Source organism: Schistocerca cancellata, chromosome 1 (assembly GCF_023864275.1).
Source record: "Schistocerca cancellata isolate TAMUIC-IGC-003103 chromosome 1, iqSchCanc2.1, whole genome shotgun sequence".
Classification (NCBI taxonomy): Eukaryota; Metazoa; Arthropoda; class Insecta; order Orthoptera; family Acrididae; genus Schistocerca; species Schistocerca cancellata.
This window is the reverse complement of record NC_064626.1, coordinates 1096453720-1096480908: the sequence shown is the minus strand read 5'-3', so window position 1 is coordinate 1096480908 and position 27189 is coordinate 1096453720. Positions and strand designations below refer to the sequence as shown.

The window sequence follows — 27189 nt, the reverse complement described above, 5'->3', positions numbered from 1 at the left end:
TAGCAAAACTCCTTTACTACTTTAAGTGTCTCATTTCCTAATCTAATACCGTCAACATCACCCGACTTAATTCGACTACATTCCATTATCCTCGTTTTGCTTTTGTTGATGTTCATCTTATATCCTCCCTTCAAGGCACCATCCATTCCGTTCAACTGCTCTTCCAAGTCCTTTGCTGTCTCTGACATAACTACAATGCCATCGGCGAACCTCAAAGTTTTTATTTCTTCTCCATGGAATTTAATACCTAGTCCGAATTTATCTTTTGTTTCCTTCACTGCTTGCTCAATATAGAGATTGAATAACATCGGGGAGAGGCTACAACCCTGTCTCACTCCCTTCCCAACCACTGCTTCGCTCTGATGTCCCTCGACTCTTATAACTGCCATCTGGTTTCTGTACAAATTGTAAATAGCTTTTCGCTCCCTGTATTTTACCCCTGCCACCTTCAGCATTTGAAAGAGAGTGACATTATCAAAAGCTTTCTCTAAGTCTACAAATGCTACAAACGTAGGTTTGCCTTTCCTTAATCTAGCTTCCAAGATAAGTCGTAGGGTCAGTATTGCCTCACATGTTCCGATATTTCTACAGAATCCAAACTGATCTTCCCCGAGGTTCTTCTAGCAGTTTTTCCATTTGTCTGTAAAGAATTCGCATTAGTATTTTGCAGCCATGACTTATTAAATTGATAGTTCGGTAATTTTCACATCTGTCAACACCTGCTTTCTTTGGGATTGGAATTATTATATTCTTCTTGAAGTCTGAGGGTATTTCGCCTGTCTCATACATCTTGCTCACCAGATGGTAGAGTTTTGTCAGGACTGGCTCTCCCAAGGCTGTCAGTAGTTCCAATGGAATGTTGTCTACTCCCGGGGCCTTATTTCGACTCAGGGCTTTCAGTGCTCTGTCAAACTCTTCACGCAGTATCGGATCTCCAATTTCATCTTCATCTACATCCTCTTCCATTTCCATAATATTGTCCTCAAGTACATCGCCCTTGTATAAACCTACTATATACTCCTTCCACCTTTCTGCTTTCCCTTCTTTGCTTAGAACTGGGTTTCCATCTGAGCTCTTGATATTCATACAAGTGGCTCTCTTTTCTCCAAAGGTTTCTTTAATTTTCCTGTAGGCGGTATCTATCTTACCCCTAGTGAGATAAGCCTCTATATCCACACATTTGTCCTCTAGCCATCCCTGCTTAGCCATTTTGCGCTTCCTGTCGATCTCATTTTTGAGACATTTGTATTCCTTTTTGCCTGCTTCATTCACTGCATTTTTATGTTTTCTCCTTTCATCTATTAAATTCAATATTTCTTCTGTTACCCAAGGATTTCTACTAGCCCTCACCTTTATACCCACATGATCCTCAGCTGCCTTCACTACTTCATCCCTCAAAGCTACCCATTCTTCTTCTACTGTATTTCTTTCCCCCATTCTTGTCAATTGTTCCCTTACGCTCTCCCTCAAACTCTGTACGACCACTGGTTTAGTTAGTTTATTCAGGTCCCATCTCCTTAAATTCCCACTTTTTTGTAGTTTCTTCAGTTTTAATCTACAGTTCATAACCAACCGATTGTGGTCAGAGTCCACATCTCCCCCTGGAAATGTCTTACAATTTAAAACCTGGTTCCTAAATCTCTGTCTTACCATTATATAATCTATCTGAAACTTTCTAGTATCTCCAGGCTTCTTCCATGTATACAACCTTCCTTCATGATTCTTGAACCAAGTATTAGCTATGATTAAGTTATGCTCTGTGCAAAATTCTACCAGGCGGCTTCCTCTTTCATTTCTTAGCCCCAATCCATTTTCACCTACTACATTTCCTTCTCTCCCTTTTCCTACTGATGAATTCCAGTCACCATGACTATTAAATTTTCATCTCCCTTCACTATCTGAATAATTTCTTTTATTTCGTCATACATTTCTTCAATTTCTTCGTCATCTGCAGAGGTAGTTGGCATATAAACTTGTACTACTGTGGTAGGGGTGGGCTTCGTATCTATCTTGGCCACAATAATGCGATCACTATGCTGTTTGTAGTAGCTTACCCGCAATCCTATTTTCCTATTCATTATTAAACCTACTCCTGCATTACCCCTATTTGATTTTGTGTTTATAACCCTGTAGTCACCTGACCACCTGCCACCTGCCACCGAACTTCACTAATTCCCACTATATCTAACTTTAAACTATCCAGTTCCCTTTTTAAATTTTCTAACCTACCTGCCCGATCAAGGGATCTGACATTCCACGCTCCGATCCGTAGAACGCCAGTTTCTTTCTTTTGATAACGACATCCTCTTGAGTAGTCCCCGCCCAGAGGTCTGAATGGGGGACTATTTTACCTCTGGAATATTTTACCCAAGAGGATGCCATCATCATTTAACCATACAGTAAAGCTGCATGCCCTCGGGAAAAATTACGGCTGTAGTTTCCCCTTGCTTTCATGGATTACATGTCACTCATGAAAGGTTATGATATGAGTTCCAGTCCAACACACAGTTTTAATTTGCCACTTATAATCAACAAAGGGTAAATTTTCATAGTAATTTGATCCATATTTGACTCTAATAGTTGTGGGATGTTTCCAAATGCCAATTGTGTGCCTGTTGTTATTGTAACTCTCACTTATGGGCCAACAACATTTATTAAACAGGTACAAATATTCTGTAACAAAAGATGAACAAGCTGAAACATGGTCACAAATCGAATAGTGATCCAGAAATTGTTGAAGAAATTTCTTTATTTCTGTCTATGATCACAAAATCTTAGGTCCTTGGACTACTGGTTTCAGTCAGCAATGACCATCTTCAGATCTCGGTACTGATTTGCTGCTTCAGTTTACAGAGGCTTTTGACTCTGTCATACAGAAATAATGTCACTAGTTTCACAAGTTGTAACATGGTTGTGAATTGAACAGTGAACCAGAAAGTGTAGAATGAATTTTTTTATTTCTGTCTTTGATCACAAAATGTTAGCTCCTCAGACTGAGTCTGAGTCACATTTTGTGATCACGGATGGCAATAAAGAAATTTATGCTACAACCAGTTACAGTTGTCTATAAGTCTTGAAACCAAATAATAACCTAGTCTAATTCAAAAGCAGGGTCATCAACAAAGTACAATGTTTAGCACTGAAAGCACATTTTTTAAAACCATCAATATACAGACAGAACAGAACTGCCTCTTGGATGGAGTGAGATGCTGTTCATACAGACATAAAATATCCCAGAATATACAAACATTGAATTTGAACTGACAACCCACTAAAGACCAGCCAGCGATGCTAACTGCTGAACTACACTGCATGCTGCACAGCTCACGACATTGCTCCATCTCACAGAGAAACAGTGAGCCACTGATTCAGAAATTCTCATTGTATCATTGGAGCTGGCTACAGTGTCCTAAATGTGGGTCTTGTCGGTGGTCCTCTGTATGGCAGTGCTGGAGAATTCTCACATTTGTGTCATGTTGTCACAACCTCTTCGTTATGATGAGCATTGAAGTAGCCCTTCCCATTGAAGCTTAATGATCATAAAGCAGTCAGTTTCATCAAATGAGAAGCCCCCATCATCAGTCTGTGCCTCAGGACTGTAGTAGAGCTTCATTGGGAGGACATGGAAATCATCTCTGCATTTTTGACTTCTTGGCGAAGAATCATAATCAGTTACTTCATATGTAATGTTCAACAAGTAACAAACTCTATGATAGAGCCTAGAGTAGCATTTAGTAGCTTGTTTGGTAGTCCCACTTTCTGCACAGGTGTAAAAATCCATACCAAGTCTCCCAAGCTGTATCTCAGTCACCAGTCCCTGGTGTCACTATGCTCTCTGTCCATCCTCTGGGTGCCCAGGGATGGTTTGCAAGTCAGCTTTCTCACTTCTTCATTCGTGTTGATAAGGTGTGTCACTTAGTCATTCTGAGTATTGTTCTGTTGAAACAGGAATGGTGTATCTCAATATTTCGCATTTGTGATCTTCATCACAATCATTTTCATATAACTGAAAATAGTCTTCAAGCAAAAATCAAACAAAGGAAACTCCAGAATGGAATGTAACACTATGAGAGAAGGAAAGTTGCTACTCACCATATAGCGGAGATGCTGAGCCGTGATAGGCACAATAAAAAGATGCACACAATCATAGCTTTCGGCCATCAAGGCCTTTGTCAGCAGTCGACACACACACACACACACACACACACACACACACACACACACACACAAGTGCAACTTGCACACACATCTGCAGTCTCAGAGAGCTGAAACTACACTGCAGTGTAGTTTCAGCACTCTGATGTTATCCATGGATTATTTTCCTCTGTGGTGGCTTCATCTTCATAGGCAGTCAGCTTGCTTACATTTCCTGAATTTGGCAGCTAAACAAGCAACTGGTACATCTGTATGCTGAGGGAGAATGACTGCGGCTTGTTAGGGAGCAACCTCAACAATAATGGGTTTTGTCCCACTGGTCTTATGTAATCATCTGCAGTTGACTGGTGTGAATGAGACTTTGTAATGTCTCATGTCTTTGGCATAATAGCTGTTGACATTTAAATAGTGTACAATGCACACTGCACATGTACATTTTGTCCAGGGTGTCCACAGTGGAGGCATAGCTGTCCTCCATTCTCCAAATGTCTGTTCTTTTGTGGACATTATTTTTGGCAGAGGAACTGGTTGTGCCTGTATTGGTCAGCTGCTAGGTTGTCAATGAAGGCTGTGGCATAAATCAGAATTGGCTGAGTACATTCTCCATTGTGCATTCTACTAATGGCTAAAGATAGCTAAAGACTGTATATATCTTTTCCAGAATTCTCTATTTCCTCCTAATGTATGGGGTCAACATTCATGACTGCTATCTCTTCTGTACTCAGTCTGACATTTATGGCTGCTGTAAATTGCTGTATCACTTCTCTTCTTAACTGACACATGAAAGAGGCAAGGTCATGGTGATCTTCCATGACTGATGTAGGGGCTACATTCAGGAGTCAGTTATACCTCTTTCACCTGACTTCCTTTCCCCTCCCATCCCTTATCCTACCCTACCCTTCCCACCTCTCCCATCCCCTCACTCCCCCTCCACACACACCCCTTCAATGTGCTGGCACCAGTTGATGAATTCCTCTGTTATGCTGACATCCTTTATTAGAAGAGCTTGGTGCATGTCTTCTGTGATTCCTTTCACCAAATGCAAAATTTTGTCAGCTTCTGTCATATTCAGATTCACAATGTGGTATTTGGCTAAAACATTCTGTTTGTAAAACAGTGTCATTTCCACATATGTTGCGCCATGTTCTTCAGTTGCTCATCTGGTTATTGGACTTGCTGGTGTGTGTCATCAAATACTTCCTTCAGTTCAGCATGGGATTTGCCAAGCTATCAAGTTTCTATTCATTGTTCTTGGACCAATGCTGGGCTTTGCTGTCCAAGTAAAAGAAAACATTTGCCAAACACATCATGTTATACCACTTGTTGTGTTTGGATACTCAGTTGAATCTTTTCAGTAATTTCACACAATCCCAACCAGCATCTCTGGAAAACACTGATGAATGCCTGATGTACAGCTAACTTGTTGCTGTTTGGAATCCATTGACATCCTCAATATACTCCCTTTTAATAATATTCCAAATTGTTTTGATTTTGTTATCAGAGGTACTAATCTGAGTCATGATGCACATGCTTCTGGACTTTTTAATAACCTTTCTAAATGTAGCACAGTAGTTTTTATAATATTTGGCTGTTTCTGGGTCATTATTCTTTCTTGTTTTAGATACAATTCCCTTTTGTGGTTACAAGATATTTTTATTCCTTTAGTAAGCCAAGGTTTTTTTGCATGGTTTCTTATAATTAGATTTAACTACTCTCTTGGGTAAACAGTTTTCAAATTCTCTTACAAGTGTATCATGAAATAAGTTATATTTTAAATTAGCATTGGTGTCCTTGAACACCTCATCCCAGTCTAACTGCTGAAATTTTCCCTGAAATTTCTAATTATTGAGTCATTAATTGAACGCACAACTTTGGAGGGTAGTTTTGAATTACTGAATGGAGCTATGTCATATACTGTAACTAGCTGAGCACCATGATCAGAAAGGCCATTCTCAACAGGACAAGAATTTATGTTTTTAAACTTATCTTGGTCTATAAAAGTGTTATCTATCAATGTACTGCTGTCCTTTACTACCTGAGCCACAAAATCAATGTCAGATATCAAACTGAAAGAACTGAGCAAGACTTCCAGGCCATTCTGCCTGTTACACTCTTTCAGTGAATCAACATTGAAGTCCCCACAAATAATAATTAGCTTTCCCCTATCTGACAGATAGCACAACAAGGCATCTAAGTATTCCAGAAATAAATGAAAGTTTCCTTAGGGGGACCTATATACTGTTACAATTATAGAAGAGCCCTCCTTCAGTTTAAGTTGACAGGCACATGCTTGTATATGTTGCTCTAGACAAAACTTTTTTGTATCTAAGCTTTTTACACAGTGATAACTTTTGACATATATGGCAACTCCTCCTCTCACCTTATTCTCTCTACTCATATGTGCAGCTAGTTTATAACCACTGATATTTACCTTTTCCATATCAGACACAATGTGTTGCTCAGACAGGCATAGTATATCTATTACATTATCAGATTCAATGTCATCCAAACATTCCAGGAGCTCATCTACGTTATTCTTCAATCCCGGAATATTTTGATGAAAAATGGTAACATTATTTTTTACTTTACTTTTGTGAGAATCTACTTTTTTCTTTAATCCATCAATATTTTGGTTAAATATGACAACATTATTATTTACTTTACTGTTGTGAGAATCTTGTGAGTTTTGGACCTCTTTAGCACCTGCCTGCCTGAACTTCTCACTGGACACTGACATTAGTCTAAAAAAGAGGTACATCCATGAGTGATCAAAGTTGAAACAGGTGTCACAGTTGGAGGCCACGACAATTATGAAATCAAGATAGAGGACAAAACTATTGTAAATCCTGTTCAAATTTCTGAATTATTTAACGAATTCTTTATAAATCCAATCAAATCAAACATCAACATAGAAAATTACCCAGATAAGATAAATTTCTGTAACCCTGAGCAATTAGAAGGTGAACCTTTCAGTACATTTAGCAAAAATATTGTAAAAGGCATAGAAAAGGTGATACTATCACTAAAAAGTAAAGCATCAGCAGGATGGGATGGGATTTCAATGAAAGTGTCAAGGACAGTCTCTTTTAAATAATTGCACAGCCATTATCTATAATAGTCAACCAATCCCTTCAAGAAGGTTGTTTTCCAGACACATTTAAGTATGAAGTAGTTGAGCCACTATGGAGAGGTAGACAGCATACAAATTCAAAATTTCATAGAAAAATTTAAAGTAATCTCAAAAACACAGTATGGATTTCAAAAAGGTAAAACCACAGTGTCTGATATAAACTGTTTTGTAGAAGAAATTAGCTCCTCTCTAGAAAACTCACTGCAGGCCACAAGAATTTTTTGTAGCCCATTAAAGGCCTTTCATGATATGAACCACTCCTTGCTACTCTGTAAACTGGAAAAATTTGGAATTAGAGGTATTGTATTAGAATGATTTAAGTTATACCTAACCGACCAAAGACAAAGAGTGGTTCTATCATCAAAGAGGAACTTATATTTTAAAATGGATAACCATTTCACAAGGAGTACGCAAAGGTTCTATCTTAGGTTACATTCTGTTTTACATAAGTGATCTACCACTTAATTGAGTGTCACTCAGTTTTTTTTTTACAGATGGCACATCTGTAATTATTGAAAGTAACAGCAGTGACCAGATTCCCCAAATTTTATTAAATACTTTAGAAAAATTAGATACCTGGTCCTATTTGAACAGGTTAAAAGTAAACATGGAAAAGACTCAGTTAAGGCAGGTTAAAAACAAAACAAAGTTGAATGATATTCAGATCAGGCAAAAACCCCAAGATTTGCAAGAACTTCCTAGGAATGTGTGAAATTCCTAGGAATGGAATTGGATAAAAATCTTTCATGGGGCTTAAATACACAGTGCCTTGCAAATAAATTAAATATCCTAGCATTTGCATTGAGGATATTATACAATGCTACCAGTATGGACATACAAAAAGTAGTATATCACAGCTGTTTCAAGTCAGTAATAAGGTACAGAATTGTATTTTGGGGTAACTCAAACCATGTGTTGAATATTAATTTTTTAGAAAACCATCATTACAAATATGCACAATGCAGAGCAAAAAACATCAGCCACTCCTAAACCTAAGTATATGAAGTGTTCCCTCACTATACATCTAAGAGCTGATTATCTTTGTACATAGTAACCCTGATTATTTTTGTAGCACATTTTCAACATGATTGCAATACCAGAAATCAAAATAATTTTATACTGCCAACCCACCATTTAAAACTTTATACTCAACTCCACAAAATATGGGTATGAAAATTTATAACAAAGTGAAAGGAAGAGAATTGCTCAGTATAAGCTTAGGAAAAAAAAATTTTTTTTGAGCTGCTAGTGCAGAAATGTTACTATTCGGTAGAAGAATTCATGAATGACAACCTGAAAATTTGAGCAGGAGAGAGAAAATAGCTAAGACTGTTACTTTTTAAAAGTTTGGAACTTCCTAATAAAAATCATTGATTGCTTAATTACTTAATTACCCTGTGCAGTATATTGTATTAATGATATTACAAGAAAAATTGTAAACCAATTTTTTGAGTTTTGATGAGTTCCTGTACATTAAGTCAATGGTTTGGAATTGTACGTTATGAGACAATAAACTTTTATTCTATTTTATTCTGTTCTATGGATTCATGCTAGAGTGAGAAATATCTATGGAGGTTTAGCACTATGGAGGCTCTTGCAATATGGCATCCCTTATGGGAAATAATCTGTTGAAAAACCTATGTTTAGGACAGCGATGAAGGTGGAAGAGAGAATTTTTTGGAATAACCTGTGTTGAGGATAAGGGAGGCATTTTTAGGATACCTGTGCTGCAGATATGAAAAACCAACAGTGTCACAATTTACTGGAATGTTGCAATTGTGTAGAAAGTGAACACTGAAATAGAAGTGGGTTGCAAGTAGCAACACAGAATTATAATTGTGCACAGTGTGGAGTGTGAAAAGTGCATGTAATGGAACATAATAAGATTTTGTCATGGAAAAATTAATTTCATATCCCAGGATTATGAACATTTTGCAAGTTAAATATCATAAATAGACATCAACAGTGCAAGGCAAGGAAAAAAGGCCAAAGGCAGCACCAGTGGTTGTGGTGAGGCCAGCCATGTATCTGGGCAGAAAGTGCTGCACCCTGGGAGTGAGCAGGAAACAGTTCAAGCCACTGCAGGAGCAGTGAAGGTGCGCACTTGAGGCGCACACATGGGGTCCAGAGTTCAATACATGGGTGTGACACCCACACATTCCTCAACCAGCTGCATCATCCAGAGAGCACAAGAACTTACAGAAAGTAATTCAAAGTTCTCTTATCTATAAGAGGGGCCTTAGTAGTAGCAATTAATTACTGTTTTATTAGGAGTTCTAAGAAGAACAAGGGATACATCATGAGTGATTTAGTGGAAAGTGAGGAGCAGAATGTGGCTCAAGAAACTGTAGTCTCAACAGAAAATGTTTCTGAAGCACATACTCAGGTAGTAATGGGGCTGAAACTAAAACTGAAAAGGGGAACTTTAATATGCAGGAGATGTTACCTGTTATGGATAAATTAGAAACATCTAAAAGGAAAACTATGATTGGATTTGTTAAAATAAAAGAAATATAATGGATGTGGTCCAGGATGAGTGGTGATGGTGTTTGGGGTCATTAGGGGAGCAGGTGATCAATACTCATAGCTGCAGTCCAGTTACTTTTACATAACTTTATATATAAAACAATACATACAATTTAGTGCTCAATACCTTGATGGTCCACAAATATGAACATGATGCAGACATTCTGTGACTGGTGATGACATGGCACTCAGCTATCAAAATGGTCCATTGTTACTCTGCATGGCCAGCTGTATTTGTGACTGACGAGCTGTGCATGCAGATTTAGCAGACTTGGCAATTTGCTTACAGTGTTGAAGGGTAAATATTCACATACTCTGTTTCAACACTCATACACCACCTTCCCCTATGCAGATGAGCTACCAGAATGGCTCATTTAATAACAGTTATCTACCATATTAATTCCAATATCCTGTCAGAGGACGGTACACTCATGCACCTGAATTGTTATGCTTCATTTGTAATAGGTGACAAGTCAACCACAATATCATGAACAGTAATGGCTTTGAGCTCAGGAGGCATAGAGGGCCTTGACCGCTTAAATCCAAAGAAACCAAAGGTGATCAAACATAATAAAATGATTAGAAAAGTTGTTGTTAACCCAATTGAATGATTAACTATAAAAGTACTCTGCATAGCTTGTTGAAGCTGGTAAAGATTGTTAAAAAAATGGTTCAAATGGCTCTGAGCACTATGGGACATAACATCTTAGGTCATCAGTCCCCTAGAACTTAGAACTAGTTAAACCTAACTAACATAAGGACATCACACACATCCATGCCCGAGGCAGGATTCGAACCTGCGACCGTACTGGTTGTGAGGTTCCAGACTGAAGCACCTAGAACCGCTTGGCCACTTCGGCCGGCAACTGTTAAAAGCCTGAACTGCATTCAAATCATTACCAGTAGCACTTATCACTTGTACTATTTGGTTGTACAGTTTGTCTGTTCCACTTAAACTAACACTGAACAAAATCATTGGCTGAAATAAATAGATATTATTGTGCAATACAGTAAAATGGGGGTTACAGATACTTTGCTTTCTGCATATAAGGTGCATCGGGGTATGTGGTTTATGTGAAAAAAGTTGCTTTAACGGTTCACAGGTTTCTGCATCTAACAGAAGACCAGTTCCTTGCATCTGTTTGCTGAAAGGAGAGATAGATTTGTTGCACATGAAAGTTAGGTCAGTTATTGAGTTGAAAGAATACATGATATCATCTGTGAACCATCATAGGAAGGGTGCATTCCGTGTCCCCAGTTTCTTGGGACAGTAGTTTCAAGGTTGAACATTCATGAAGAGCTCTGTCACAGCTGTATAGAAAGCTCTTGTAAAATACTATATTCAATGGTGAAACAAGTTTTTTTGTAAGTTCACATTCACTAAAATATTTTGTGTCAAAGCTAAATAATATCTTCAGTCCTGGCTTCTCAAAAAATATGCCTGTAGATGGAACCAAATAGAGATATTAAATGGCACCAAAAATACTGGATAAGTGTACACCCAATAGACTTCAGAGGGATATTTGGGCCCACCTAATTAGGGGTCAATGCATTGTTCATCGTGAGGGCATTGTCATCACTCAATTGTTAGTAGGAACAGAAATTTTGCATATTTAGAGGTAAAATCATTGTCATGGGGGTAGTCAGTTTCCTTTTCACAGCTATAAACAATGACAATAATCTTTACGATGTAACAAAACACTATTTAAGTGATTAACTTCACTAGTTTCAATAGCATAAATCAAATTAGAACCATCCATTAATGCAGTGGACAGACTGTAGGTAATTTTAAACAACAGAGTATTTAGTATAGATGTGCATTCAAGATGTTGATTTCTTTTTAGAAATTTCTTCTGTATAATTGTAGTCCAGTGTCAATATCACTGAAATCAGCAATGAACTGCTTAACAACCTTCCCAAAGGCAATGGGATTATTGGTAACTGCCTGTTGTGTGTTGTGTAATATTACCAAATATTCATACAATATTATAGTGCCTTCTTTTCCTAACTACTCTGAATTGTTACTAACTTCAGCCAAGTCCTTGTTAGTTAAGCTTCAAAAGACAGTTCTAAATATATTACCAGCAAAATCAAATCATTTCTGCTTATGTTTAACAAGTTGTTCTGGGGTAAAAGATCTAAAATACAATCAATTTCCCTTTTGTAGGTCATAAATGTTACCTTAACTTGCATTTTAGCTGTAACCAAACTATGGTACCATGAGATTTTGGGTCCTATACCATATGCTTAATGGAAGATGACTCAAAAGATTCATGAGTTCATGTATGTTTTGGAATTTCTCTTCTGCCTCACTTAGCTTACAACTCAAAATAAATTTAAAATTGCCACTAGCTACTACCATACTTGTTTGTGGCTCAAAAAGAATGCTAGATTGATGTGTAAGGCTCCTAACAGATAGACAAAACACAAAATAAGAACTGGTGATATATAAAAAATAAAATATTTATACTTAAGCATAACATAATGATGTCAGGAAAGTTGGCTAGTTCTCTGCTTGTTGCTTACTAGGATGAACACACTTTTCACTTCTACACATGCATACTTACACACCTGTGCACTATCTGTAAGTGATGCGTGCCACACTTAGGGCAGTATTACACTGTCATATTTCTTTGACAAAGAAATATGATCAACTATTCATCAAATTTCTTCGACAAAGATCTTTGACGTGGCACTAAAAAGCGGTATCACACTGTCGTCATGATTTTCATCCAATTTCAAGATGGCTGACAACTTGTTATTATGCACTGCAGTTGTTGGTGCCGCAATTGCACTGTATGTGTATTTGGAAGAAAAGCAGTGGGAAAAAAAGAAACACACTTGGATGAAGTTGTAGGTATTACGTCAAGGTAGTAAAAGCATTCAGCAAAATTTGTTATGAGAGCTGCTGGTGGAGGATGTCAAGCCTTACATATAAATTACTTATGAATGGATGAGAGCATATTTCAGTATTTTCTCAGTAAAGTGGCCTCTCATATTACAAAACAGAATACTCTCTTGAGAAATGCTATTTGTGCAGCAGACAGGCAAACTGTGACACTGGGGTTTCTTGATACAGGAGAGAGCTACTCTAGTTTACAACACAGCACTGGAATATCACGTTGCACATTAACCAAAATAATTACAGAAACATATGACGTGATTTATAAAGCACTGAAGGGAGAATGTTTGAAGGTAAATAAATATTTAGTACACTATATGGGCAATAAGAACTATTTTTATTTTTGAATAATTTAATTAATGGAATTAGTGTCCTAACGACTACAAAATTAATAAAAAGTATGGAACAGATCAAGCGCTTTTTAACTTGTGGTATCCAGAGTTCAAAAATAAACAAAGTAGAATGGAAGGCTATGAAAGATTTTTTTGTTTTAGAGTGTGACCACATTCTCTATTCCGGCTTTCTGAAAAACTGCCTGGATGTTTCCAGATGTAGAGGTGGATGGCTGTAGCTGTGATTGTGGACATGAAATCACCTGCAGCATATGCCACCTGCCCATCAACATACAATTAATAGCATCCACTGTGCCCCATGCCCCCCCCCCCCCCCCCCTCCGCTCTGAAGCCATGTTTACAAATTCACTACAGGGATGTCAAATAGCTGTAGCGATGCCAGCGCTCCCAGCGGTTACATTTCACACTGCAGTGGACTGAAGATGAATGACTTTTATGATCAAATCTACAATGAGGCCCTAGATTTGATCATATTTATAAGATGACAGGTGAGATTTGACAAAGTTCCCTATTACACCATCAAATTTCTTTGACATAAATATCTGACATATCAACTATGACAAAGAAATATGATAGTGTAATACTGCCATTAGCACGTGCTTAGTGCTGTCTTGGACATGGTAGATAGCAAGTTGAAGGGCTGCTCATGCCCACACACTGGCTCATCCAACAGTGTCCTGGCTGGTCTGCATTGAACAGCAGATCTTGCTATCAAAGAGTCATTGGCTGATCACCATCTGGAGCATTCTGTGGGTGTCTCAGCTGCTTCTGGGGTTTGTCTCAGGATTGTCCTTCCAGTTCATCAGGTGTTTCAGTTGCTGGCCAGCTCAAATATGGCTTTATGTCATTCATCAGTATTATCTTAGAGCAAAGTGGCAATTGGACCTGTAATGTAATGAGTAAGATAATTTCAGTGAATTTATATGGTCCTTTCAAATACAATTTAAACTTTCATAAGTGGCATTTTTTCAGTATGAGATTGCTCAAATAAACACAGTATCCAACATTTTATTTAGATATAACTGCTCCACAGTCAAGTTGAGCACCTTCTGGAGAAACGATTGTTGGTTTCAACCTTTTACATGCTCCCATACTTCATGTAGCTTGCCAGATAAATCCCTGATGTCTTCATTGCTGTGGCCCCTTCTTGATGTTGCAAAGTCAAACAGTGAGGTCATTTGTCTCCCACAGATGATTTTGTAATGGCTGCATAGCATGCTGATGTGGAATTCCGTATTGTAAGTGCTGAGTGTGTATGGTATGTAGGTGTCAAACGAATTGTGCTTACTGCCAACATAGTGACTCATCATTTTCATGAGGGTTTGAAGTCTTTCCACACTATTATTCCCCTCTGGGTGAGATGGCATTTTCATATGCTTGTCAATCTTCAGTAAGCTTCGAACTTGCTGTAGCAAGTCAGAAGTAAAATTGGAACCTTGGTCACTAATTATAGTAGAAGGTGAACTGCATTTAAAAATCCAGTCTTTAACAAATAGACACACCACAGTCTCAGCACTTTGGTTTGGGGTTTGTGTCATTAATGGATTTCTCGTGAAATGATTCAGAACAGCCAAAATATAACAATTTACATCATTCATTTTTTGGTAGGGGCCTACAGTATCAAGACCTACCCATGCAAAAGATGTGCTTGTTTCTGGGAGTTCTGCAAAGGTGCTTTGGTTTTGGCCACATCACTCTGCTTGTTGTGGGTGTCACAATGTGGAACATAACTGAGCACTGGCTTCCTGGCTCGGCCACCAATAGATTTGTGCTATTTGTGGGTTAGTTGCTCTTTTTTCACTGAGTCTAGCCAAAGAACTATCATGACATTCTTTTAACACTTTTTTGCATAGGGCTTGAGGTATGGTGATATAGTTTCCTTTAGCAATACTCTTTTACAGTATCCCACCAACAACTTCAAATTCTTGATCTTGTTTCCAGGATTGACACTGTGGATTTACTAGTTACTCTTCCCTGCCAGTTGTGAAACACATTCTGACTTTCCTACTGAATCCATTCACATTGCTTGTAGTTTCCCAGACTGCTGAAGTACCTTGAATTGGCACTCACATGGACTCCCATTCTTGGAAATTACCAGAAGAGCTAAGAAGAACTGGTGAAATTATTTCCAGGTCCTCCAACGACAAATGATTTAATTAAGTAAGCAGCTCTTGTTTGATTCTTTCAAGTGCTTCATCATTCGATTTCTTCATACTATCATTAGGTTAACAATAATTTACTATCTGCACATCCTGTTCCTTGGTAGGTACTTCTATCATGTCTTGTGGATCTATGTCTGACACTGTTGCCACAATAATTTCTCATGGTAGCTCCGCTTCTGCATTACTTATATTAGCAATGCTTACTGGAACATGCAATTTCACACTTGGCTCTTCTTTTTTTTAATGACACTGACAATTCTTGCCATATAGCAGTGCCTCTGGTCTAACAAGTTACTGTTTACTGATGGCTCTGTCAACAACAAATTACTTCCCTTGCACTTTGACATCTTTGTGTCAATATACATAATTTTTTCTGTTTCCAGGGGGGTGTGCTCACATTCACGCAAATGTACGTCAACTTGGAATGGCGTAATTTCTTTGCTACTCAGTTTTGCACATTACCTCAGCAGCACTAACCATTCCTTTGGGTCTGGCCTTCAGAGTTTCCATTGAAACCACAATCTTTATGTTCAAATCGGATTTCTTTTTCTGCTACACTGATGTAAACATTGTTAGCTGCCAGGAAATCTAATGCAAATATACCATTCTAGCATTTCTCTCTGCTCCTTATCACTTCCCACATACTCTTCTTGGCCTATCACAGAGTTAATCACAACTTTTCTGTAACTGTGCACCTGGTGACCATTTAACATTTGATTTTACAGCTTGGCTGCCACCAACTATCTTCCTTAATTCTATGGCATTATATTGAAGAAATTTGAGCTGTGTATCAAATAGGAAACAGACAATTTGTCCACAGTAAATTGCATTAATGATCAGACCTTTAGAACTGTCATCAGTGGTGGAGCTTGCAGCATCTACTGCTTCTTGGAGATGAAAAAAGTGATACCCCTTCTGTCCCCTCTGTTGTGTAACATACTCCTTCCAAAGCTATTCACCTTCAACCTCACAACCCCCTTCTTACAGTTTCATGTTCTGTGAGCTTTCACTCCAGAGGTGAATAACCAGAAGTTGTGCTTTGCTGCCTGTCCTCATGATAGCTGGTTTCTGACCAAGCTTTGAGCGCATGACAATCTGGTTTGCGATCACTCTGAGGTGTCTATAACTCTTCAACAAACTGCTCTACCACTGTTCTTTTACATAACTTTATTCATAACATGATATAGACATATACTCCAGCCTACCAATGCAACGTGATGTGGATGAGCTGCAGCTGGTAACAACACAACACCCAGCTGGCAGAAAGATTCCATTTTTATTCTGTATAGGCAGCTGTATTTGCAGCTGACAACTGGCATGTGCAGATTCAGTAGATGCGGGAATGTGCATACAGTGCTAGAGGGTGAATGTTTGCACGATCTATTTCTGCACTCTTACAGGACACTTACAAAGCTGCTTCAAGGAATAATGACCAAAAGTTTCACAGAAGCCTTTCTGCACACCTTGACATGACTAGCACTACTGGAGGAAAGGATGCAGGAGGGCTGTGAAGTTTGGAAGGTAGGACAGAGGCAATGGCTGAGCTGAGGCTAAGAATGCAGGTCATGAGTCATGCCTGTATCGCTCAGCAAGTAAGACCTTTGCCCACAATAGCAATGTTCCAGGTTTGTGTCCAAGCCTGGCACTCAAATTGCTAGGAAAGTTGTGTACTGAAATTTATTTTTTCCACTTTACTTTCATGTGATTCTTATTGTTGCAGCTTTCAGCCCATTAAAACGAGCACAGCCTCCAAGAGTAAAGGAGCCAAAGAATATGCTTTCGAAGCCTCCGAAGAAGGGTGGACCAGGTTATCCCGATATTACATTTTCGCCATATCCAGAATACATGTGAGTAAAATAATCAACTGACAGCAGCTACTGTGGCAAAGATAGCTGGCGGTGCTTTTATTAGTAGTGTACGTAGTAGTCATTACTTTCATATTGCTTTGCAATATCTGAACATTCTGTTGCAAAATGTGCTTTGTAATTGTTATTAAAAATTATGTTTTATGTTGAAACAAGTTTGCAATGATGTGGGTACACTTCCATTAATCAAAAAAAAAAAAAAAAAAAAAAAAAACCACTGTATCCCGCACTTTGTCAAACTAGCAGAAACTTTTGTCACACGCAAATAAATTGATGAAATCATGTAGATTGAAATGTCACCACAGTATTTTTCTGTTGTACATAAGTAAAACTGCACAGTACCTTTTGGTGTCTTCTTCTGCAATGCTGCTTGCAATTTGTAGTAATATTTTAGGCAGCAGAGCTGGTAAAAATTATTGGGCAACACTGCAATGTTTTACTCAGTAATGCCAGTAACTTGTTATATTTATGACCAGCTCAAATAACTTCGGAAAAAAGAGAAAGAAGGTCATGACTTTTACGACATATTGTCCCATTATGAAAACTAATACACTGAACTGCAACAATAAAACATATACTTTAGTCTTTTCACAGGTGGTGAGCACTGCTTGCAGCATCTAAGGAAAATTGCTACAGTACAATGAGTTTGCTGCTTTTAATTGTACTTTCTATCATCATACTTGGTCAACACAGTAGATCTTGCTGCAACATAATGCATGCTGTAAGCCAGCATATGACCCTTCAAACTGGTCCACAAAAATATACAGAGTGGAGAAAAACTGTATCATGAAATTTTAACCCTGGACAGCTGGTGCCAGGAGGAAACAAAATTACTAGTGTTGTGTAGGTCGACAATGCACCATATTTAAACTAAGGAAACTTGGCGCTACAGGCTCTGATTGGCTGTGGCATTTCCTTGTTGCCATTTGTTGGTTGACAGGCAGTGGTATGGTTCTCTGTTCATATACAAATGTACCTCGCCCCGTCACTGCTCCAAAGTGATATGCACATGTGTCTAATAGGTCTTGCTGTTTGTCTCCACCTCACATCAGAGGCAGGCATTCACACATTAGCCTCACTTTGGAGCACACACACATCACCTTTGATTGAGTCTTACAGTAAGCATGGCGACACAGTATTCGTTTGAAGAACAATGAGATGTGGTTTTTGTTTATGGACTAGCCAATGGTAATGCGCATGAAGCTTGTCAGTTGTATGAGGAACGGTATCCAGCAAGACACCACCCACACCCACAAACATTTACAGCAATTCACTGGTGACTTGACAAAATAGACTCATTAGCAGGATATCATGGTGATGCTGGAAGACCTCGAACGTAACGGGATTCTGCATTTGAAGAGACTGTTCTCAAGCGCTTCGAGGAAGCACCTACGGCAAGTACTCGAGCAGTTGGACACAACATGGGGGTCACTTATCGCTTACTCTGGGAGGTTTTGAGGGATGATGGCTAGCATCCATTTAGTTTCCACCCTGTCCTAGACCTAAATCCTGTGGCAGACTATGAACATAGGCTAGGGTTTTGCCGGTGGTTTCTGTGACGTGTTGCACAAGAACCCGACTTCCCGCCTCTGTGTTGTTTACCGACAAGTGCATCTTCCATTGGGATGGTCTTTATAACACTTGAAATGTTCATTACCGTGCAAAGGGAAATCCTCATGTCACGGATGTTCATGGACACCAGGAACGATTTTCACTTAACATTTGGGCAGGCGTTGCGGGTGGCCATCTGATTGGGTTGGTCCATCTACCTCCTCGACTTACTGGGGCAAATTACCTTCACTTTTTGCAAGAAACACTACCCAGTGTGCTGGAAGATGTTCCCCTGGACATACTGTTATGCATGCGGTTGCACCATGATAGGTTGCCCACACATAACAGACATGTTGTGCGCAGATATTTAGATAAACTCTTTGACAGCCGGGTAATTGGCAGAGGTGCTTGTAGGACATGGCCCTGGCGATCACCAGACCCTATGCTACCGAAATTTTTCCTGTCAGGATTCTTCAAGGTTCTAGTTCACCCACCTCGATGCAAACCATCTAGAAATGAAGAGGAATTAATGGATTGCATTCAACATGCCACCAGTCACATCAGGGCAATGCCAGGAATCTTCTAAAGAGTTTGGCAAAGCACCATTCAATGTTACCAAGCTTGTGTCATGTCAGAGGGTCACCAATTCAAGCACCTGCTTTAAGTAAACAATGTCCTAGCTACGAAAAAGACCATTTTCAGTGCCAACACAATTTGTAAAAGACTTTCTGTACATGAACTATCCCATGACCAATTTGCGTGCGTAGTGCCAAGTTTCCGTAGTTTAAAGATTGTGGTTGTCGACCTACACAACGTTAGCAATTTTGGTTCCTACTGGCACAAGCTATCCGGGGCTAAAATTTTGTGACACAGTTTTTCTCCACCCTGTATAGCCACCTCTTCTTTCTCGCATAAGAGTTGCTTAAAACCTGCAGAATTAATAACAACAACTTTATCACACCCATGTGAGGTTTATATCACAATTTTGTTCAATATTGTCCATCACAATGTAATATTCATGTTCTAATTCTGCCACCAAAACCCTTCTGTGATGAAGCCCCTACTGATTATATCTTAAAACTATAGTCATGGCCCTGTGCATTTGTATTTACTTAAGTTCCATGACAATTACAATGATGAAAGCAGTTTTACAAAATACATATAACAATACACAAGTCATTATTTAAACAGTAAAGTTCAAAACTATGGAACTACGGTACAATTTAAGATTCCTTCCTTATCTGTCTGGTGGCAGCACTGTACAGTGATAGGTGAGCTCATTTTATCACTGTTATTGCTAGATGGCAGAAGGATGTCATGCCTGCTCTAACACCTCACTGCCTTCTGTATATTGTTATCCATCTATGCATGCCTAAAACGTGTAATAACCAGTTACAAACAAAAATTTTATATTATTGAAATGAAACAGTTTATAGAATGTGGTAATGATATTTGTATTGTTATACTGTTCCTGCTTTGCCATTTAGCACTTTCTGTAAATCTTATTTTGCTTGCTTTGACTGCTGTGTTATTTTATTTTTTTCATTTTGTCAGTTATATTTAGTATCTGATGTGCTATCCAAGGATTTCTACTGTGCCTTGTCTTATTCCCAATTTGATCCTCTGCTGCTTCTGTTGTAATTTTAAAGTGAGTGGTGCATATTGAGGTGTGGATAAGGATAGGTAGTTGAATTATAACACATGTCATCACTGTTAATGTGGTTTCTGGATAAACACACACATACAAAGTGCACTACCACTATACTACCTTTTTTTCATTGAGATGTTTTGGCATGAACTACCAAGCCTCCCAAAGAGTAAGCACAGAAAAAAGAAATGTAAGCTGAAAATACTTTGGTTTCCAAGTGCTCTGGAGATGGCAAAACCAGAAGAAATAATGTTCACCATAAACTCCTTAAAATAAAAAACATACAACAAAGCTGATTAAATAGTGCGCCTCTGAGTTCGGTGACGTTTTGGTTATTTGTGTAACTAGTCTTCATGTGTGGAACATTTGCTGAATGTTTGAAATACACTATAGTTAAGCCTTTGTATAAGAAAGGAGATGAAGCAATACCATCAAACTTCTGTTTAATTCCAGTTTTGCCCACATTCTCAAAAATTTTGGGAAAGATAATACACTGGTCATCCAAAACATTAAGCCACCTGCTTAGTAGCTCATTTGTTCATATTTCAAACGAAGTACATCACTGATTCCACAGTTTGTTGGTAGGTTTGTGGAGGTATGTGGCATTAGATGTCTATCCATAGGTCATGTAATTTGTGTCAATAATGGGCCACTGATTAGCGTATGCAGTGATGGCATCCGATAGTGATCCATATGGTTTCCATAGCATTTACATCAGGTGAATTTGGTCCCCTGGGACATCAGCGTGAGTTCACTGTAATGCTCCTCAAACCACTGCAGCATGGTTCTGGCTCCAAGACAGGGGCAATTATACTGCTGAAAGATGAGATTAGCATTGAGGAAGACATCAAGCATGAATGGATGTAGGTGGATTGCAACTATCAGTGTGTTTTACTTATTTATTTATTTATTTATGTATTCATGTTCCATAGATTCAGTATACAAGAGAATTGTATGGATGTGGAACGAGTCATAATTATACATGAGAACAGAAGCCTACTTATAGATGCTAATAGATACAAATTGCATTATGTGCAAAGGTACAAAATTTGTTAACAATTACAAGCTTAGGCAGTTCCTAAAGTAAAACAGGGGTACAAAACAATACAATAATAAATTACAATTATTCCATATGAAGTTACAACTTTGCTAGAGGTGAAGTACATTGTTAGTCTGACTTAAGTCATCATGTTTAGTTACAGAGTGGTAAAAGCAAATATTGAAAGTCAATGAGCCATATCTGACTTACAATATGGAAGTGTTTATGTCAAAGAACTCAACAAGAGGGTAAAAATAATGTTCCAGAAGATATTCTTTTAAGGATACAGGGTACATCTCCGACTCAATATTATGTAAAAATCAACACTTATTTCTTTCAGGCACTGTTTATCTACATCTACATCTACATTTATACTCCGCAAGCCACCCAACGGAGGGCACTTTACGTGCCACTGTCATTACCTCCCTTTCCTGTTCCACTCGCGTATGGTTCGCGGGAAGAATGACTGTCTGAAAGCCTCTGTGCGCGCTCTAATCTCTCTAATTTTACATTCGTGATCTCCTCGGGAGGTATAAGTAGGGGGAAGCAATATATTCGATACCTCTTCCAGAAACGCACCCTCTCGAAACCTGGCGAGCAAGCTACACCGCGATGCAGAGCGCCTCTCTTGCAGAGTCTGCCACTTGAGTTTGTTAAACATCTCCGTAACGCTATCACGGTTACCAAATAACCCTGTGACGAAACGCGCCGCTCTTCTTTGGATCTTCTCTATCTCCTCCGTCAACCCGATCTGGTACGGATCCCACACTGATGAGCAATACTCAAGTATAGGTCGAACGAGTGTTTTGTAAGCCACCTCCTTTGTTGATGGACTACATTTTCTAAGGACTCTCCCAATGAATCTCAACCTGGTACCCGCCTTACCAACAATTAATTTTATATGATCATTCCACTTCAAATCGTTCCGCATGCATACTCCCAGATATTTTACAGAAGTAACTGCTACCAGTGTTTGTTCCGCTATCATATAATCATACAATAAAGGATCCTTCTTTCTATGTATTCGCAGTACATTACATTTGTCTATGTTAAGGGTCAGTTGCCACTCCCTGCACCAAGTGCCTATCCGCTGCAGATCTTCCTGCATTTCGCTACAATTTTCTAATGCTGCAACTTCTCTGTATACTACAGCATCATCGCGAAAAGCCGCATGGAACTTCCGACACTATCTACTACGTCATTTATATATATTGTGAAAAGCAATGGTCCCATAACACTCCCCTGTGGCACGCCAGAGGTTACTTTAATGTCTGTAGACGTCTCTCCGTTGATAACAACATGCTGTGTTCTGTCTGCTAAAACTCTTCAATCCAGCCACACAGCTGGTCTGATATTCCGTAGGCTCTTACTTTGTTTATCAGGCGACAGTGCGGAACTGTATTGAACACCTTCCGGAAGTCAAGAAAAAAAGCATCTACCTGGGAGCCTGTATCTAATATTTTCTGGGTCTCATGAACAAATAAAGCGAGTTGGGTCTCACACGATCGCTGTTTCCGGAATCCATGTTGATTCCTACATAGTAGATTCTGAGTTTCCAAAAACGACATGATACTCGAGCAAAATACATGTTCTAAAATTCTACAACAGATCGACGTCAGAGATATAGGTCTATAGTTTTGCGCATCTGCTCGGCGACCCTTCTTGAAGACTGGGACTACCTGTGCTCTTTTCCAATCATTTGGAACCTTCTGTTCCTCTAGAGACTTGCGGTACACGGCTGTTAGAAGGGGGGCAAGTTCTTTCGCGTATTCTGTGTAGAATCGAATTGGTATCCCGTCACGTCCAGTGGACTTTCCTCTGTTGAGTGATTCCAGTTGCTTTTCTATTCCTTGGACACTTATTTCGATGTCAGCCATTTTTTCATTTGTGCGAGGATTTAGAGAAGGAACTGCAGTGTGGTCTTCCTCTGTGAAACAGCTTTGGAAAAAGGTGATTAGTATTTCAGCTTTATGCTTGTCATCCTCTGTTTCAATGCCATCATCATCCCGGAGTGTCTGGACATGATGTTTCGAGCCACTTACTGATTTAACGTAAGACCAGAACTTCCTAGGATTTTCTGTCAAGTCGGTACCTAGTATTTTACTTTCGAATTCACTGAACGCTTCACGCATAGCCCTCCTTACGCTAACTTTGACATCGTTTAGCTTCTGTTTGTCTGAGAGGTTTTGGCTGCGTTTAAACTTGGAGTGAAGCTCTCTTTGCTTTCGCAGTAGTTTCCTAACTTTGTTGTTGTATCACGGTGGGTTTTTCCCGTCCCTCACAGTTTTACTCGGCACGTACCTGTCTAAAACATTGTCAGTGTCGGAACAGAAATTTTTGTTTTGATCTGTTAGGTAGTCTGAAATCTGCCTTCTATTACTCTTGCTAAACAGATAAACCTTCCTCTCTTTTTTTATATTCCTATTAACTTCCATATTCAGGGATGCTGCAACGGCCTTATGATCACTGATTCCCTGTTCTGCACTTACAGAGTCGAAAAGTTCGGGTCTGTTTGTTATCAGTAGGTCCAAGATGTTATCTCCACGAGTCGGTTCTCTGTTTAATTGCTCGAGGTAATTTTCGGATAGTGCACTCAGTATAATGTCACTCGATGCTCTGTCCCTACCACCCGTCCTAAACATCTGAGTGTCCCAGTCTATATCTGGTAAATTGAAATCTCCACCTAAGACTATAACATGCTGAGAAAATTTATGTGAAATGTATTCCAAGTTTTCTCTCAGTTGTTCTGCCACTAATGCTGCTGAATCGGGGGGTCGGTAAAAGGAGCCAATTATTAACCTAGCTCGGTTGTTGAGTGTAACCTCCACCCATAATAATTCACAGGAACTATCCACTTCTACTTCACTACAGGATAAACTACTACTAACAGCGACGAACACTCCACCACCGGTTGCATGCAATCTATCCTTTCTAAACACCGTCTGTACCTTTGTAAAAATTTCGGCAGAATTTATCTCTGGCTTCAGCCAGCTTACTGTACCTATAACGATTTCATTTTCAGTGCTTTCTATCAGCGCTTGAAGTTCCGGTACTTTACCAACGCAGCTTCGACAGTTTACAATTACAATACCGATTGCTGCTTGGTCCCCGCATGTCCTGACTTTGCCCCGCACCCGTTGAGGCTGTTGCCCTTTCTGTACTTGCCCGAGGCCATCTAATCTAAAAAACCGCCCAGCCCACGCCACACAACCCCTGCTACCCGTGTAGCCGCTTGTTGCGTGTAGTGGACTCCTGACCTATCCAGCGGAACCCGAAACCCCACCACCCTATGGCGCAAGTCGAGAAATCTGCAGCCCACACGGTCGCAGAACCGTCTCAGCCTCTGATTCAGACCCTCTACTCGGCTCTGTACCAAAGGTCCGCAGTCAGTCCTGTCGACGATGCTGCAGATGGTGAGCTCTGCTTTCATCCCGCTAGCGAGACTGGCAGTCTTCACCAAATCAGATAGCCGCCGGAAGCCAGAGATGATTTCCTCTGATCCATAGCGACACACATCATTGGTGCCAACATGAGCGACCACCTGCAGATGGGTGCACCCTGTACCCTTCATGGCATCCGGAAGGACCCTTTCCACATCTGGAATGACTCCCCCCGGTATGCACACGGAGTGCACTTTGGTTTTCTTCCCCTCCCTTGCTGCCATATCCCTAAGGGGCCCCATTACGCGCCTGACGTTGGAGCTCCCAACTACCAGTAAGCCCACCCTCTGCAACTGCCCGGATCTTGCAGACTGAGGGGCAACCTCTGGAACAGGACAAGCAGCCATGTCAGGCCAAAGATCAGTATTGGCCTGAGACAGAGCCTGAAACCGGTTCGTCAGACAAACTGGAGAGGCCTTCCGTTCAGCCCTCCGGAATGTCTTTCGCCCCCTGCCACACCTTGAGACGACCTCCCACTCTACCACAGGTGAGGGATCAGCCTCAATGCGGGCAGTATCCCGGGCAACCACAGTCGTAGTCCGATCGGGGGATGTGTGGGACGAGCTGGCCGTCCCCGACAAACCCCCATCCGGACCCCCACAGTGATGCCCATTGGCAACAGCCTCAAGCTGCGTGACCGAAGCCAACACTGCCTGAAGCTGGGAGCGAAGGGATGCCAACTCAGCCTGCATCCGAACACAGCAGTTGCAGTCCCTATCCATGCTAAAAACTGTTGTGCAAAGAACGTCTGAACTAATCTACAGAGAGCACAAACAAAACGACACAAAATTTAAACGGTTATTAAAATACAAGATTGCCTAGTAAATGCAGTAATGCTGCCACTTGTGCACTGCTGACACACTGCTCGGCGGGGGAAGGAGACTACGCGAATTTACACTATTCAGGTACTAAAACGCGATGCTACAACTCTCAAATACTATAATACGCCCGAAATTTATGAATTAAACAATGCAAGTACCAAAAACACGCAAAGAAATTAAAAATTAAACTATGTAACAAATGAGTGAGCTAGGAGTATACGACTTGCTGCTGCAGCTGCTTATCCAATGGCGGCAGGGAGCACACTGACTCTGACCAACCGACACTGGCCGTTCAAAACAAAAACAGATGACAGACGACTAAGCAAATTTACACTATTCAGGTACTAAAACGCGATGCTACAACTCTCAAATACTATAATACGCCCGAACTTTATGAATTAAACAATGCAAGTACCAAAAACACGCAAAGAAATTAAGAATTAAACTATGTAACAAATGAGTGAGCTAGGAGTATACGACTTGCTGCTGCAGCAGCTTATCCAACGGCAGCAGGGAGCACACTCAATGTATTTGTTTTACAGATTTTTTGTTGATATCAGGTAATGCAGCAAACTTTCTAAAGAAACTAGAAGTATTTTGAATATTTTTGAACCTGCTTAGGGTTATTAAAAAAATTACAATGAAACTGATGCAATTTTTTTTCCAAAATGCATCCTCAAATTGAGGTACAATTTAATCCAATGTTATACATTTGAAGGAGACAAAATTTTTACCAGATTAGCATGACATGATGGCTGAGGTACTACACCTATTTAATTCCACATATTATGTATGTTGTTGTTGTTGTTGTGGTCTTCAGTCCAGAGACTGGTTTGATGCAGCTCTCCATGCTACTCTATCCTGTGCAACCTTCTTCATCTCCCAGTACCTACTGCAACCTACATCCTTCTGAATCTGTTTAGTGTATTCATCTCTTGGTCTCCACTACAATTTTTACCCTCCACGCTGCCATCCAATACTAAATTGGTGATCCCTTGATACCTCAGAATATAGCCTACCTACTGATCCCTTCTTCTAGTCAAGTTGTGCCACAAACTCCTCTTCTCCCCTATTCTATTCAATACCCCCTCATTAGTTATGTGATCTACCCATCTAATCTTCAGGATTCTTCTGTAGCACCACATTTCAAAAGATTCTATTCTCTTTTTGTCTAAACTACTTATCGTCCACGTTTCACTTCCATACATGGCTACACTCCATACAAATACTTTCAGAAATGACTTCCCGACACTTAAATCTATACTTGGTGTTAACAAATTTCTCTTCTTCAGAAATGCTTTCCTTGCCATTGCCAGTCTACATTTTATATCTTCTCTAGTCCAACCATCATCGGTTACTTTGCACCCCAAATAGCAAAACTCATTTACTACTTTAAGCGTCTCATTTCCTAATCTAATACCCTCAGCATCACCTGATTTAATTCAACTATATTCCATTGTCCTCGTTTTGATTTTGTTGATGTTCATCTTATATCCTCCTTTCAAGACACTGTCCATTCCGTTCAGCTGCTCTTCCAGGCCCTGCGCTGTCTCTGACAGAATACAATGTCATCGGCGAACCTCAAAGTTTTAATTTC

General features: G+C 39.7%; 1 protein-coding gene across 1 annotated transcript in view; it reads left to right on the top strand.

The window, feature by feature from the left end:
- Window positions 1-27189, top strand: part of LOC126130283 (UPF0602 protein C4orf47 homolog) — a 134838-nt gene that overhangs the window by 36720 nt on the left and 70929 nt on the right. The window contains exon 4 of the mRNA XM_049915164.1: window positions 16949-17075. Coding sequence (XP_049771121.1) covers window positions 16949-17075 — 127 coding nt within the window. The remainder of the gene's footprint in view (window positions 1-16948; window positions 17076-27189) is intronic.